The sequence below is a fragment of the Lissotriton helveticus genome, chromosome 9, assembly GCF_964261635.1.
Source record: "Lissotriton helveticus chromosome 9, aLisHel1.1, whole genome shotgun sequence".
NCBI lineage: Eukaryota > Metazoa > Chordata > Amphibia > Caudata > Salamandridae > Lissotriton > Lissotriton helveticus.
The window spans coordinates 128,645,700-128,661,338 of NC_136070.1; the positions used below are offsets into that span (position 1 = coordinate 128,645,700).

The 15,639-nt window shown below is 44.8% G+C and overlaps 1 protein-coding gene across 2 annotated transcripts in view; it reads right to left on the reverse strand.

Moving 5' to 3' along the window:
* Positions 1 to 2,908: 2,908 nt before the first annotated feature.
* The window catches only part of OIP5 (Opa interacting protein 5), a 108,513-nt gene continuing 95,782 nt past the window's right edge, over positions 2,909 to 15,639 (reverse strand). For both annotated transcript variants that reach the window (XM_078659617.1, XM_078659618.1), the window contains exon 6: positions 2,909 to 3,358. In XM_078659617.1, coding sequence (XP_078515743.1) covers positions 3,333 to 3,358 — 26 coding nt within the window. In that variant the 3' untranslated portion in view covers positions 2,909 to 3,332. The remainder of the gene's footprint in view (positions 3,359 to 15,639) is intronic.

Sequence of the window (15,639 nt, forward strand, 5' to 3'; positions counted from 1 at the left end):
TGAAAATATGAACTGAAGTTTTGAGCCTGTCCCCGAGTTCAGTGTCGGGTGCTGGGTTACATGCTTTTCTGGGTCTAAAGACAGTTATAGGCCCAGTTCTAGGTACGTCTGGAGACTTTGGCTCCAGTTCTCATGCAATGGACCAGTATCCCTCTCTCATGGTAGATATGTATTTTTGGGACATTAGCACCCTATAGCCTGGCCCTCCATCAAGTTCTCGAGTTATAAAACCATTCAGAGGTTTTGACGTTGGCTCTCCGATTCTGGGATCTAGCTCGGATTTTTTCCCATAGTCTTTGCCCGATTCTTAAAAGTTAATTCCAGCATTCGAGTTCTATGTCATGCTCTGACTTCTAAGTCAAAGGAAGTTGTTTTCGCACTGTGTCCAGCTGTCTAGTTCCTTTACGTTTTATACTGCCTCTGATTCTACTGTGCCTCTCTTGTCCTAGTTAATGGGTCACGATGCAAGAAGATGGCATACTCGATCCTTACCTTCTAGCAACGGTTCTCATGTTCTGGTCAGTGCTCCAATTCTTAAGTTCTGGCACCGGTTTTGGTCCTTAGGTTCAGACACTTTACTACAGTTATTTTGTTCTGGCACCGGTTTTCTGTTTCTATGACCTTTTCCAGTAGTTCTTGGTCAGGCGAATGTAGTAGTTTCAGACTAGCTGTTGTTCGCGCTGTGATCGGACTCAACTTTTTTTCTGACAAGCTCTAATTCATCCTTGTTCACCGAGTCCCGCCGCTTCTTCAGTTACCAAAGCAACCAACAAGCAGAACCTCAGTGCGCCTGCGCCATTTACTGCCGGTTCCGGTCGCTTGACTTCTTTCAACTTCGCTTCCGGTCGAAAGAACCTCTCTGAGTCCAGTAAAGAGCACAGAGGAGATATACTACTAGAACGCCAACTGTACAGTAACTGTGGCATCATTGGGCGCCAGCTATGCTTTGGCAATTTACGTTCAGAATACCTCATTTCACTACAGAGGAATGGAACTTCGGTGACAGGAACGATACTTGCTGGTGTTACGGTTTTCTTTTTCCCCGCAGTATGTAGCGCGAACTCGGGCCAAGTGCACTGTCTGGAGCACATTACATGAGCACCAGATAACAGTAAACAAGGGCAGATTCATTTTTTAGGCATATCAACTGCTCGTCAGTGGTAGAACGTGCTGGTTCTATCTCAAAACTCTGTAGCAAGCTGTCCACAAATGTAAAGCTTTCGCAATATATGGGGGACGCCATAGTAGTGGCATTTAACATGGCTGTGCTGGGTGGTAAATGGCACAAAACTCCATTCAACATGGCGCAGAAGAGCTGTCAACTGTAGGCGACAACATGGCGACTAAAACCAAACAGTGGGTGGCACCACCTGTCACGCGTTGTAAGCACCATGGGCGGAGCAAAGCAATCGCCCCCAATTTGTTGAAGGGATAAACGTTCAGCCGTGATTCAAGGAGGCGTGGTTGTGATCAGTTGGCGATGGAAAGCACCAATGGTTGCTAAAATTCAATATAGTGGGCGGGGCATGTAATGAGGGATCCGAGCTTGTTCTGGTGGAGCTCTCGTTATACAGCCTACGGTTTGGACGTGTGGTAGCAGGGTCAGGTGAGTATGTTCGGGGCTAGAAGTGAGTGAATTAAGACTAACCTTTGGCTGATATGTATTTTTAGTTGATGTCTATTTATTTTAAAAAGGATTGCCGAGTGGTTTATTTTGCTGCACAATGGAGACTACTTCCCAGCTGGAAAGCAGTTAAGAGGAAGGGCTTTATTTCCTTGAAAGTAGAGGCATATCTAGCATCTCCCAATCAATGGGAGGACGCCGTTCTCTTTTCAATCATATTCAATTAAGCAAAATACTTTAGTAGGTTTGAATTGGACCATCCTCCTGGGAATGATGGTCCACCCTCCTTAAATGGTTTACATTCCATTCGCTTGAATGGGACTAGCTTCATACATATTCGTTATTTATAAGGAGGGCAATACAATGCGCAGACTGTGCCAACGAGAAAGGGTGACCGGAAGTTGTACAAAAGGATGAAAATATAACCTCAATGCGGAAAAATAGCAAAACAAGTCAGGTCCCGGGCCGGCAGCCAATCACAGCGCGGCCCGGGAAATGACGTCATGGGGGTGTCCCGGGCCGGCAGCCAATCACAGCGCGGCCCGGGGAATGACGTCACGGGGGTGTCCCGGGCCGGCAGCAAATCACAGCGCGGCCCGGGACACACTGCAACAAGGGGCGGGACTTAAAAAAAAGAGTCAGAAACGCCACGATTCGCGTTCTGACCGGGAAAAAGTGATTGACACCGATGTCTTCCAATGGCTAGCCTCCATTTATGGAGCTAGCCAATGGAAGAAGGGGCGGTTTTAAGTCCCCACTACTGAGATAACATTAGATTTCGCCCTGGGCGGAGCACTGCTTCGCAGTGCTACGGCCAGGGTGAAACCTAAAAATTATATGGACCCAGGGTCTATTCCTCTGCTGCTATGTCCCCAGGTACGAATTCATTGGGGAGGTGCTGCAAAGAAGCCAGTTATTAAGTTCTCAGGAAACAATCCATAAGTAAAGTCGGTGATACAGCATGCAGTAAGGTCAGGGGTGCTCAGGCCCATGGCACTGCAAACAGTGAAGGTTGGCTTCAGAGAACCAGGACCGGCACAAGCCGCATGGCTTCAAACCAATCGCAAAAATGCAAATATATAAGCAATACACAGTCATCTGACTTAGGCCTGAATCTCCCACTGGTCTGGGGACAGTGATAGGCATACAACAGTAGAATTTAATATTCAAACTCTATGGTTTGCACTGCACATAAGATGGCCAGGTAGTATTTAAATGGTTGCATCCATAGTGCAGACTGGATGCATTTGGCACGATGTAATAGAAGACACCCACACTTCCACATGTTTTCAATGGTTTTAATAGAAAAACACAAACAAAGTCCGAGTCACATTGTAAACATATAATGGAACCAGGATACATACCGTACACATAAAATATACACAAACCCATTAATAAATTACAGAAGACTAACCAAGCATTAAATGGAATCTCGTGATTTTTCAGTTTCATGATAATGTGTTAAATGGATGACTGGTTACACATGTCTATGTTGAACTAGTGGCAGAATTGAGATCAAAAGCTTCTTCAGTTGAGACAGTCACTCAAGCATAAATAACAGCAAATCAGTGCATAGCACCACCAGAAAGGCAACCCATGCTAAACTCATGATAAAAAAATAACATAGAAGGTAGCACAGGCATTTCAGATATTGAAAAGCAGAGGAATCATTCATTCATGGGTCTAGCCAAAGAAGTCTCTGTTGCCTTTATTTTTCAACATGGGTCATGTCTCCTAGTAAAAGAAGAAAAACATATTACAGTAGAGTTAAACCATGTTAATATTATGTGTATGAAGCAGCAATATGAAGAAAAAAAAAAGAATTATACCCCCCACAGCTAGAATACTGCCGATATAGCACAGCAAGGGATTTAACTTAATTCATCACGAGAGCCACTCTTGTTTTCCTATTAGTTTTCAAGTGAGATCTATCTACCTATTGCTGTGGTGGGGGCATCATACCAAAAAGGTTATAACATAAAACGAGGTCCCTTCTATAAAATAGTTAATAAACCTACTTTGTTTCATTTTAAGTGCAGGGTAACTTTGGCAGAGCATGCATTGGTAAAAAGGGAAATACGGAAGTTGGGACCTTGTATCAAACCAGAAGGCTTTGAAGATTAAATTGCCTACAGATTGAATCAGATCTGAATATTAAATTACACAGTGGCGGTCCCCCCTGTGTAGTTTTAGTTAAGTCAGTTTCTACAGGAAGGGCATTTTTTGCTTTACTAATCGCTTTTGCGCCACGTGACGAATCTGCATAAAACTTTTGAAAAAGTTAATTTACTTCAGCCCTTCCTGTCAAGCGGGGGCCAATAAAAAGAGATGTCAATAGGTATTTTCTACGTTAATTCCCCTAAAATATTTTGCCCTTCCGATACAGAAAAAAAAAGAAATAGCTAAATGGAATTGCACGAAATCTAGTAAAAATGTTGAACTTTACACAGAAAGGGGACGGTTTGTGATTTGGTGTAAATCTGTTTAGCCATTTGAGAAATTCGTGTTTAAAGAGGTGTTCAAGGTGGTTATGAAAGGATTAAAAAGTTACATATATCTGAACAGTTGATCCCAGGAAAGTCTTGCATTATCGATAAAACAAATAGGATCTTCTGATTGGCTGAGGCATCCATTTGGCTGGCCACAACCCAGAGAAAAATGTAGCAACTGCCATTACTGGACTCAATCCTTGTGTTAAAAAACGAAACATAAGGAGGAAATATTACTGCTTGACGCTTGCAGTGGGGACCCCGAGGAACCACCACCCCTATGCCCCACAACCCATGGCTAAAACGTAAAAGAGAAATTTAAAAAACGATCTGTGCCGCAGCCAACATGGTAATGGCGCTTAAGCTTCACCCCCATGATACATTAGGAACATTAGCAATGGTATGGCAGAAATACCAGGATACCCATGAAAATGTAAAGTATAAAAATCTAAGCAAGCAAACCACAGGTGGGTTGGGTGTCCGCGGGGGATAGTCTGATAAGCTGGCAAGCCAACAATTGCTCTGAAATCATCAAATTGTCTAAAGAAGAGCTGTAGTGTAATGGCATGGTCCAGTGAATTACCTGAGCTTTCATCTTGAATTTAAGTTGGTAAAAAGTTCTAAAAGGGTTTATAGAAAGTGCCTAGGCAAACAATCATTTTATGTCTATTTATGCAGAATGTGTGATAATCAATTGGGTTAGATTCACTTCATCCATTTAAGATTAATTGTGGTTATGTGTTCACAGGAGCTTTTAATTATTATGTACATTAGTCCTTGAACCAGAGAAAGACAATATAATGAACACAGTTTGAGATTTGCTCTCAAAACCCAGACCGGCATGTTTTTAAATGGATGACAGAAAAAAAAATTGCAAGACATATTTTCAGCTCATCTGGTGAATTCTTACCATGTGCAACAATGTCATTGCACCTGATAATAGGTGGAGTCAATTTAATATTTTAAGCCTTCATGATTGAGCCAAGGTTGCAACCTCCATATTTCCTCTCAAATCTACAAAGAGCATTAGCTGTATTCAGCGAATGTATCCATTTAATCTGATAGTTTAGGTGTCCACCAAGCTTATAATTAATTGACATCCAGCTATCTGTAATATAGAAACTGCTGTAATTTATTGCCTTCAAAGAACCAGTTTAGAGTGTTAAACAGCTTTCCAAAATGCATACATTGGGTCTACCATCAAGGATTACTGCCTATGCTCTGCAAGTAACAAGACAGTGTAAATACAAAGAGGTAAATGCTTCAGGTAAAACTCTGTAGGCAAGTATTGACTTCATATGCTTGGATCTACGAAGCAACCTTTGTATATTAAAAATAATAAAAACTATATGAATATATATATATATATATACACACAGTCCCTTTGTCCTCAAGAAACCACCAATCACAGTGCCCTTCTACACGTTTATGTCAAGCCAAAATCAAATACATCTAAGGCACTCCTCGTGGTGTAGAAATATTTATTGCTACAATGTCAAGGACAATACGTTTCGGCTCTGCAGCCTTTCTCAACTGAGGTGCCCATTTTCCTTAGAAAATATATACCACCACCAATTACCATTCTGAAAGACATAGTAAGCATACTATATTAAAAATAAGCTCACCAATGACATCACTTTATAAATATATGACACTGGAAATGAAAAAAATAACATAGTGCGTTCTTAACATTGTTAAAACATACATGTGCCAAGCAATGATATTTTAAGCATAGTCAAATCCAGTCCATTGTTGAAGCCATTTATGTAGTCTCACTCCAGAGACTGTAAATACCACAATGCACTGTTCTGTAACTCGCGCCACTCCACAGTTAAAAAATGTATTAAATTGCAATTAGTTGTCAAACAGCCCTGACTGAATGTGAGCAGCGATATGTCTAGTTATGTAGAAATCTAACACCCTTACGATGATGTGTTGGATGAGGTGTAGGCAATAACAAACTTATTTTATGCAAACGTTAGTGTTGCAAGTTTCAACAAAAGCAGAAGGTCCAAAGATTCCAGGCCTATATCTTTCTTCACAGTTTATTAAAGCGAGGGACCGATACTCAAAGCTCTGGACCCTTAGAGCTTCAACGTTTCAAATTGGGGATAGATATAAGTATATGTTCCTTGTTTGAAGGTACGTGAATTAGAGGCTAAATCCTTTTTTCTTCATTTCATCCACCTTTCAAATGTTAAGAATTCATTCCATCTTCATTGAGATTATCCAAAAGATTCCTTTATTGATTCAACATTAAACAGACAACAGCCGACACGTGTTTCGGCCCATTTGGCGGATGACGCCAGGGCTTTCTCAAGGCCGCAAACACAAAGTAAAGTGCATTTTATCAAAGATAATCTATATTAGAGAACAGTTGACCCCAAGAGAACGAAGGTGAAAAACTAGGGTGCAGGAAAAAAGGGTGCAGAAAAATCAGTTAATGAGGAAGAATATAAAGTCAAGTATTTTGATGAAATATTTTCTAATTTTTAATTTCTTAAAATTCCAAAGAGAAACTTCTAGATAGTTGAGTTTCCTTTGAAGGGATGGGACTGAACGTCATGTGTATTCACATTAGAGAGAGAGAAAGCGGCAGTGCCACTATTAAGAATAGTATTCCACAGGCTATTTAAGGATAACGTTTTGTAAATCCTAAAAGAAATGGTATCATTTAAAAAAGTTGCTGTACATTTCAGAAAGTGCATGCATCCTTGTGTGGAAATCCCTATATAATTTAAATGTATCTATAGGGATGAGATATTAGATGAGAGCAGAGAGACACCCAAGATGCCTGTGTAAGAAAAGAAGAGTTAAACTATGAAAAACATAGTTATTGTTAATACCTATATCAATTTGGTTTAATCATTCCACATAGATGACTTTTTACATACAATTCTGTAAAGAAAGATGCAATTTATAAGCCGTTCACAGTTATGCAACTCACCCTTATAAAACATTTTGCCCTTCTATGCATCTAGTATCATTTTGGAAATAACCATCGATTTTCTTATTGCTAATTAATTGTTTAAAAACAGTGTGGTGATATCACTCTTGTTTTAGGGCAGGGCGAGTGATCTCTAGTTTAGACGATTATATAGTGAGCCAGTTGGGTGAGAGTATTGGTCTCTTATCATGGTGTGTTGATAGTTCATAACAGCAATCATTTTTAACTTGTGGTGGCAGGGTGTAATAGGGCGCATTGATCCAATCTCGTAAGTGTTTAAACTCTGCATACCATTTAAACGAGACTCAAAACATGTCATAATCCCAAACTGAAAATAAGAGTAAGCTTCACTCTTGTACAGTACGTTAGTGTTGCAAGTCCATGAATATCCAATTAAGCACTAAATAATCTGTATGTCCAATTCATAATACTAGGTTGCCCCAGTGGGCAGATGTATCTACGCCAGTGCTGGCGGGTAATTTCTAGGATTTTCAGTGCTGGCGGGTAATTCTATCATGCCTGGAAGGGCATATGTATATGCATTATATGGTGCCCATGTGGGGAGATGTATCTACGTCAGTGCTAGAGGGTAAATCAGTCATGGCATATGTATAGGCATTATGAAGTGCTCATGTGAGCATACCAGTGTGGACATGTGGTGGTAATAGTGGCGTGAGGCATCATGGTCAATTTGACATGCATGAATCCTTATGTACTGGGGTATAAAACTTATCATGGTATCCATTGAAGACAGGCTTTGAATTCTTATACATTCACATATCCATATATGTTCAGTAATGGCAAAGATACAACCTAAGAAAGGTAAACCAAATAAAATGTGCAAATAAATTCGCATACATCAATTTCATGCAGAACAGTTGTAAACAATGGACTAGATCTTACCATGCTCGAAATATCATTGCTTGGCACATATATGTTTTAACAATGTCAATAATTCAATCACTGTATTACTTTTGTAATTTCCATTTATTTTTTAAGCGATGTCATCGTGGAGCTTATTTATTTCTAACATAGTATGCTTACTATGCATTTTAAAATGGTAATGGGTTGTGGTAACTATTTTCTAAAGCAAATTGGCACTTCACTTGAGAAAGGCTGCAAAGAGGAAATACGCCGTCCTTGACATCGTGGCAATACATAGTTTTACCTTTAACATTATCAAGATAAAATATTTACGTATTGCAGATGCTTCGCCTCCTAGCCTAGTTTGAATACAGCAAACGACTAATGCAGATCAGAGAGGAAGTTCATGGAGCAAATAATTTCAGGTATTCAAATTGCCCCTTTCCATTTATGCCCCTTGGGAGCCCATTAACCTGCAGGTTGTTTCATTGATTCACCTTCAAAGTGAGAAGGGTAATTTTGGGGCCTTTTTAGAACAGCAACCAATTGCATGACTATTTCTTTCACTGTAGGACTTTTCGCACAATCTATTTTATTTTCCCAAAAAATGTATACGTTGTGGGGAGGTTGAGTACGTCACAATTTTGAAAGTAAAGTTATTTAGGTTAAGTCAGCTTTTGATATCCAGGCAGGTCGCTCCCCACGCCGCAACAGCACCACCTGTTGTGCACGTGTATCCTAGCTCGCTGCTGCTGCCACTGCCGAGAGTTCGAGGCCATCCTCCATCCGCAGGCTACCACCTGCGCCTCATCCCTGGTGGCCAGTGGTAGTCCGTAGGTTTGCTTTTGTAATTGTATTGCTTCTGTTTAATTGTTTATTTGTTTCGTTTTTCCTTCCTCCTTTCCCCTTTTGTATTTCTGTGCCCTTTTTTTTGTTTCGTTTTTCATTCCTCCTTTCCCCTTTTCTATTTCTGTGCCCTGTGCCCTTTTTTGCCTTCTGTTCCTTCGCCGTTCCTGCCCAGTTTTTCCCACAGCTGCTCCCCTTCGACCCTGCTCGCCCATTCATCCACTCCCTCCTCACAGCTGCTCCTCCCTCCCACCTCCCCTTTTTATGGCGGCCGCTGTGTGGACGCGCCCAAGTCAAACCCGTCTGCACTTGGACCGCGCCCCGCGCCATAACCCCTGGCCTCCGCGAACGCCACGGCACCCGACACCGCTATGATGCCAGCACCCTCCATGCACTCAACACCGGACGATCGCACACCTGCTTCCTGGCCGCCCCTTCTCCTGCCGGAACTGCAGCTTCACCAGCATCCGATTCGCCAAGCCACCCACCGTGAAAGAACGCAACCACCTCAGATGCATTCTTCTCAACACCTGCTCCGCCCGCTAACACGCCGTTGAACTCTGGGACCTACTCGACTCAAACTCCCCAGACGTCGCCTTCTTGACGGAGACCTGGATGAACCCCTCCTCAGCACCAGACATCGCCATAGCCATCTCGGACGGCTACAAGATCACCCGCAGGGACCGCACCAAAGGAACAGGAGGAGGAATCGCCATCGTCCACAGGCACACGCTCAGAGTCACGACCGACGAAACCCTCAGCACCGCCGAACACCTGCACTTCCAGATCCACACCGACCCCAACACCACCCTCAGAGGAACCCTCGTCTACAGACCCCCCCGGCCCCAGTTCAGCAACTCCATCGCCGACACACGCCCTCGCCTACACAGACTACAATCTCCTCTGGGACCTTAACTTCCACCTCGAGAACAACAATGACACCAACTCCACCACCTTGATCGACAACCTCGGACTCAGTACCCACCCACTCTGCCGGCCACAAGCTTCACCCCATCTTCTCCGCTAGCTCCCACTTCTCCTTCAGCCACTCCACCGAACTCCACTGGACCGACCATTGCTGCATCCACTTCACCTTCCGGAAACCCACCACGCACCACCGCACTCAACAGATCCCTCGTCGCTGCTGGAGCAAAATCACCAAAGACCAGCTAACAACCACCCTCGCCCAAAGCCCATCCTCCGACCCCACTGACCCAGACACCGCCGCCTACAACCGCAGACAGTGGATCGACGACTGCGCCAACACCCTCGCCCGATCAAGAAACCCTCCAACAGACACACCAGCAAGAAAGCCAGCTGGTTCACCGAGGACCTCCAGGCCTCCAAGCAAACTTGCAGAAAACTAGAGAAGAAATGGCACAGTGAACCGACACCGGACAACTACACAGCTCACAAGCATGCCATGCGCCAACACCATCACCTCATCATATCCGCCAAAAGGGCCTCCTTCAAAGACCGCCTAGACGACAACACACACAACAGCAAAGAGCTCTTCAACATCGTGAAGGAACTCTCCAACCCCAGCTCCAACACCAACGACATACCATCTTCGCAAGACCTGTGCGACTCATTTGCCACCTTCTTCAATCGCAGACATCCACGACAGCTTCAACGACACGACCGTCCCAACAGCCACTGAGACCTCCGTCCCCACGGCCACCATCCGCACCGATCCCCTGCTCTCCTGGACCAACATAAGCGACGACAACACCATCAAAATCATGAACACCATCCACTCCGGATCTCCATCAGACCCATGCCCACACCACATCTTCAACAAAGCCAGCACCATCATCGCACCCCATCTCTGACAAGTCATCATCAGATACAGACTTCACCTGCATCTTGCTACCAGCACCTGGGCTACTCTGCTGCGAGTCCTGTTCTGCCAAGTGATACCAAATCCAGTCCTGGACCCTTGGAATTAAGTGTGTGGTGCTGCAACCCAAGAAACCAAAGCATCAACACCAAAGTGTAGTTCGGACACAGCGCATTTCCCTACGATATTGCGTGATCACCATTCGTGCAACGGCCTCTACTTACAGCGCAGTCCAGACTTTGCCCATGCAGCGCATCCAAATCACCACTGCTGCGTGAGTCTCAGGCACCGAATAGCAGATGCATCATTCCCGACTCCGATTACCTGTGCAACTTTGTGACAGCAGTTCGACATCAACACCTTCGGACCTACACTTGACGAAGTTGCCAGACTTTCAAACCGATGCATCATCTTTGACATTAAAGCGTTCATAGAACAAGGGCTTTCACCGCATAGGTCTAGAAACATGTCTGGTGGTGTCAGGCTGCCTAAAGCAAGTCCGAGACCATACCAGGGTTGGTAGGTTTTCAGGGGGTACCTCTACACTCCCCTTTGGGTACATGTTTTAATAAATCTAACACAGCCATCAGCCTGCGTTTATTAAGAGAAGTTGTTTGGTACCAAACTCTCATGGGGTCAGTGAAGCCATCATAGTGCTGGAAAACTAGAGTTGTTGAGTTTCCAGCCCACGTACTCTTCAAGGCTTCCCTGGCACTTACAATATTAAGAACGGACTTAAATATTGCTGCTTACACAAATATGCCCACACATGAGATATAGTGCACCCTGCTTTAAGCAGGTAATGCCAGCGAGAGGGGTGACTTGCCTATACCATAGGCAGTGCTGCTTGACATGGCACACAGGCAGTGTGGCATGTCGACTGTCATTTTTTTCTGCCTCAAGGCATGCAGACTGCAGTGGCATTTTGCATGGCCTTGGTGAGTGGTCCCTAGGGAACCCTCTACAGTCCCAAGGCCCTAGGTACCAAGGGGTAACATTTGCTAGGGACTTAAAGGGGTGGTCTGAAGTTGTGCGAATTGTGGTACAGTTTAGGGGGAAAGAACACTGGTACTGGGAACGTGGTTACCAGGGACCCAGTACTCTACAGTCAAAGTGGCATCAAAAGCCAGGTAAAAAGTGTGGGGGCCAGAAGGGGTTACTGCAACAGAAACCCACTTTCATACAGTCTTGAACTGGCATCTTTTCTGGATTGGAAGCCAGTGGAGGTTTCGGAGGTGAGAAGTTATGTGGATCCGTTCCTGGAGGTCCAGGAGAAGTCTGGCTGCAGCGTTCTACATGGTCTTGAGTCTTTTGAGGAGCTGGGTGGGGATTCTGGTGTAGAGAGCAATGCCGTAGTCAAGGCGGCTGGAGACGAGGGCCTGTGACACCGTTTTTCTGGAGTTGATTGGGATCCATTTGAAGATTGTGTGGAGCATACAAAGGGCGTGGAAGCAGGAGGAGGTGACTGCGTTTACTTCTCGTTTCATGGTCAGCTGGCTGCCGAGGATGATGCTGAAGTTGAGTGCACTGACGGTTGGTGTGGGTCCACGTTCTTCTGGCCACTAGCTGTGGTCCCATGCGGAGGTGTCCTTCCTGAAGATCGGTACTTATGTTTTGTCACAGTGGAGTTAGAGGCAGTTGTCTCTCATCCAGGATTAGTGGAGTCATCTGCGTAGGAGATGTTGAGTACGTGGGATCGGACGATGTCTGTGAGGGGGGTAGTGTAGATGTTAAATAGGGTGAGGCTGGGGGGCGATCTTTGTGGTACGCCGCATATGATGTCCTTGAGTGCGGAGGTGAAAGGAGGCAGTCAGATGCTCTGTGTACGTCCTTTAAGGAAGGAGGCGATCCACTGAGGGCATTTTGCTGTATGCCGATGTTGCAACGTGTCAATGAGGGTGTGGTGGGAGTCTATGGTGAATGCAGCAGAGAGGTTGAGGAGGATCAGGGTCACTGTTTCGCCACAGTCAAGGAGAGTTCGGATGTCATCAGAGGAAGCGATCAGAATGTTCGCAGTGCTGTGGTTGGGAAGAAGGAGCGGTCTTGATCCTATTCCTCATGGGAAAAATCCAGCCTGAACTGCCAGGTCCTCCCTGGACAGGAAAACAAGCTTCCTGGGACCAGTTTCGGGTATCGCCCCTCATCAGACAGGCTAGCTTGAATCCAGTGGCGCAGCAGGCACGGGACCCATGTCTGCGCATACCCTTGCCACTCAGGGTTAAAATTACAATACAAAGATGGACGGAATGCTGAACAGTATCATTTACCTCAGCCCAGTCTGGCATTAAATCCATTGTTTTTGGCTCGCCACACCATTCCAATTTGGACCTAGCCATATGCAAATCAGTCTTGACCCTACTCCTCATGGGAAAAGTAGCATGTTAGAGACCTGTGTTGCTATAAGTCGCCCTTAGTGGGAAGGGTAAGCCCAGCCGTGGGTCCTCTGCTCGCTATGCCACTGGATTCAAGCTATCCTGGCTGAGTCGGGATGATACCCCGAAACCGGTCCTAGGATGCTTACTTCTGATCCAGGGAGGACATGGCTTGACAGTTCGGGGTCGACTGTTCGCATGTGGAGCAGGGTTAAGACTGATTTGCATATGGCTGGGTCCGAACTGGGGTGGCATGGTGAGCAAAAAAACAATGACTTTAACCCAGATCTGTGACTGGGGGTGGATGTTTAACAACGTCCAGCCTTCTGTCCATCATCTTTTTGTATTTCTGGATCTATGCAGATTTGTCCCTATTTTGGGCCAGTTTATATTTAATGATTTTAACAGTGACCAGGCTCCGTGGGGTTATGTGGGCAAACCCTTATCTTTGGTTATTCATATCTCACTGTAACATGGAGACCGCCACCATACACATCATAAACTATACCTTCCGGACCATAGATGAAGAAGATTCCTGCTTCCTGATATTGCTGTACCTCTCAGTTACCTTCGACAGTGTACTGCACAACTCTTATACACACCCTAGAGTCGCAAATGAGATTTACTAGCCATGTCCTTCACTAATTCTCCTCCTACCTTTGCAGCCATCACCAGTTTGTTCACATGGTTTCTCCCCAGGTCACAAAACATCCCCATTACATGTGAAGTCACCGAAGGTTCCCCGGGGTGCCGATGCGGGTTTTGGATTAGGCACAGCAGCCGTTTTTTGTTCTACACACAATCGTGTAAGGAATGAGCTCCCTGACCCGGGCGCCCATGAGGGACGCTGATCTAGCGCCGCACGTTTTTCCTTTCTAGAATCAAAGAAAGGACATCCCCACTGTTGAGTACATGGTGGGGTTTCACAGTAACCAAGGGTAGGGTACACCTTCGCACGTGTAGACCGCCCTGGGTAACATCACTGGTCCCGACGAAAACCTGGAAAGTCCTCCACGAGGTTGAAACATGTAGACCACCTTTATTTTCACTTCACTATTGGATACCTCAGGACAATCTAACCTCACATGGTATCCCACACATTTTTAACATTGCCCAGTTGCTCCATAATAAATTGTTTTTTTTCATAGAGAGTTAAAACTGGCCAATTTTTACACCACTTTTTCCATTTCACTTGCACCCTAAATAAGAAAAAGAAAACGCTCCACTGTAATCAGGTCACAGCACACCCAGATGGCATTCGGCTTTCCGGGTGGGACCCAGTTGATGAAGCATGTCACTAACTAGGTTGGTGAGGGGGGGGGTCTTCTAATAAAAGACTAATCTGTCCTTTTTATGCACATCTTTCTATTCCAAGGATGCATTGAGGTGCCTCCAGGGTGTACTCCTCCTATTGCTTGGCGAAGTCACCTAAGGTACCATATTGTCACCGGTCACCATCAACCTTAACATGGAGCCACATGGTGCTCTAATCACAGATAACTACAACAACAAGGTGATGGAAGGAATCCTTGAATGAATCTCGGCCACTGGTGAATGCTCTGGGTCACACCTCAGAGCATTGTTTTTCACATACTGTGCCACTTTAGACTCCAGTGCTTACTTGAGCTCAATCCAACCAAGACAGCATTTATATTATTTGCCAAGACCATTAAGAAACAGTACAAACTTCACTCAATGACATGAACCTTGACGTTTCAGATCCCCATATCTCACAAAATGCCAATCACTCTGATACACCCTGGACACCAACCTTTCCCTTGTGGAGCACATTGCGAAAAAGGATAAAGATGACTTGGTACCAGCTATCTCTTCTAAAGAAAGTCACACCCTTTCTTCCAGAAAGCAACTTCAGAACTGCTGTTCAAGCCATTATTCTCTCACAACTGAAAGGTGGTAATGTGCTACTCTATAGCCTCCTAAACTCCACAGTGGCACTGCTTTGGTGGATTCTACATGCTGCAGCAGGTCTGATCTAGGACATGGGGGTATTAAATAAAATCATCCCCACCCTGATGGACCTCTGTTGGCTCCCTTTGCCAGCCCACACCATTGTTAAACCTAGCTGCATCATTTAAAAATCTATCACAAAAAAAATCCCTGCTTATCTTGTAGACAAGCTCATCACCTCCGTTGGTTCACCGTACAGCGCAGACAGAACACCATCATACTCCAGGCTAAGAAGTGTAAGAAAGGGAAAAACAATGCACCCAGTATCTTTAACATCTTTGATGCTCAGGATGGCCCCCGGGTCGTCAGACGTCATGGTGGGCGTGTGCCAAGGCCGGTGGGGGCCGTCCGAATTGCCACCCACTTATTAATTCTCCCACATAGCGGGAGAATTTGTGCAGCGCAGAAGGGGTTAACATCCCTATATCCATCAGGACTGCCCCAACTCTGCTCCAATTTAGGAACGAGGTGAAGACTCACATCGTTAAAGAACACTACATCACAATATGTTAACCGTCCACAACTTCGATTGCTCTACTCAGAGACTTTCAGTTAGTCTGTGACCATGTACAGAGATCTGCTGCCTTTAAGCTAGGTTCACACTATAGAAATACCATATACATACATACATACATACATACATACATTCTAGAGATCTCTTCATGAGCGGAGGCTGAACCTCCTAAGAA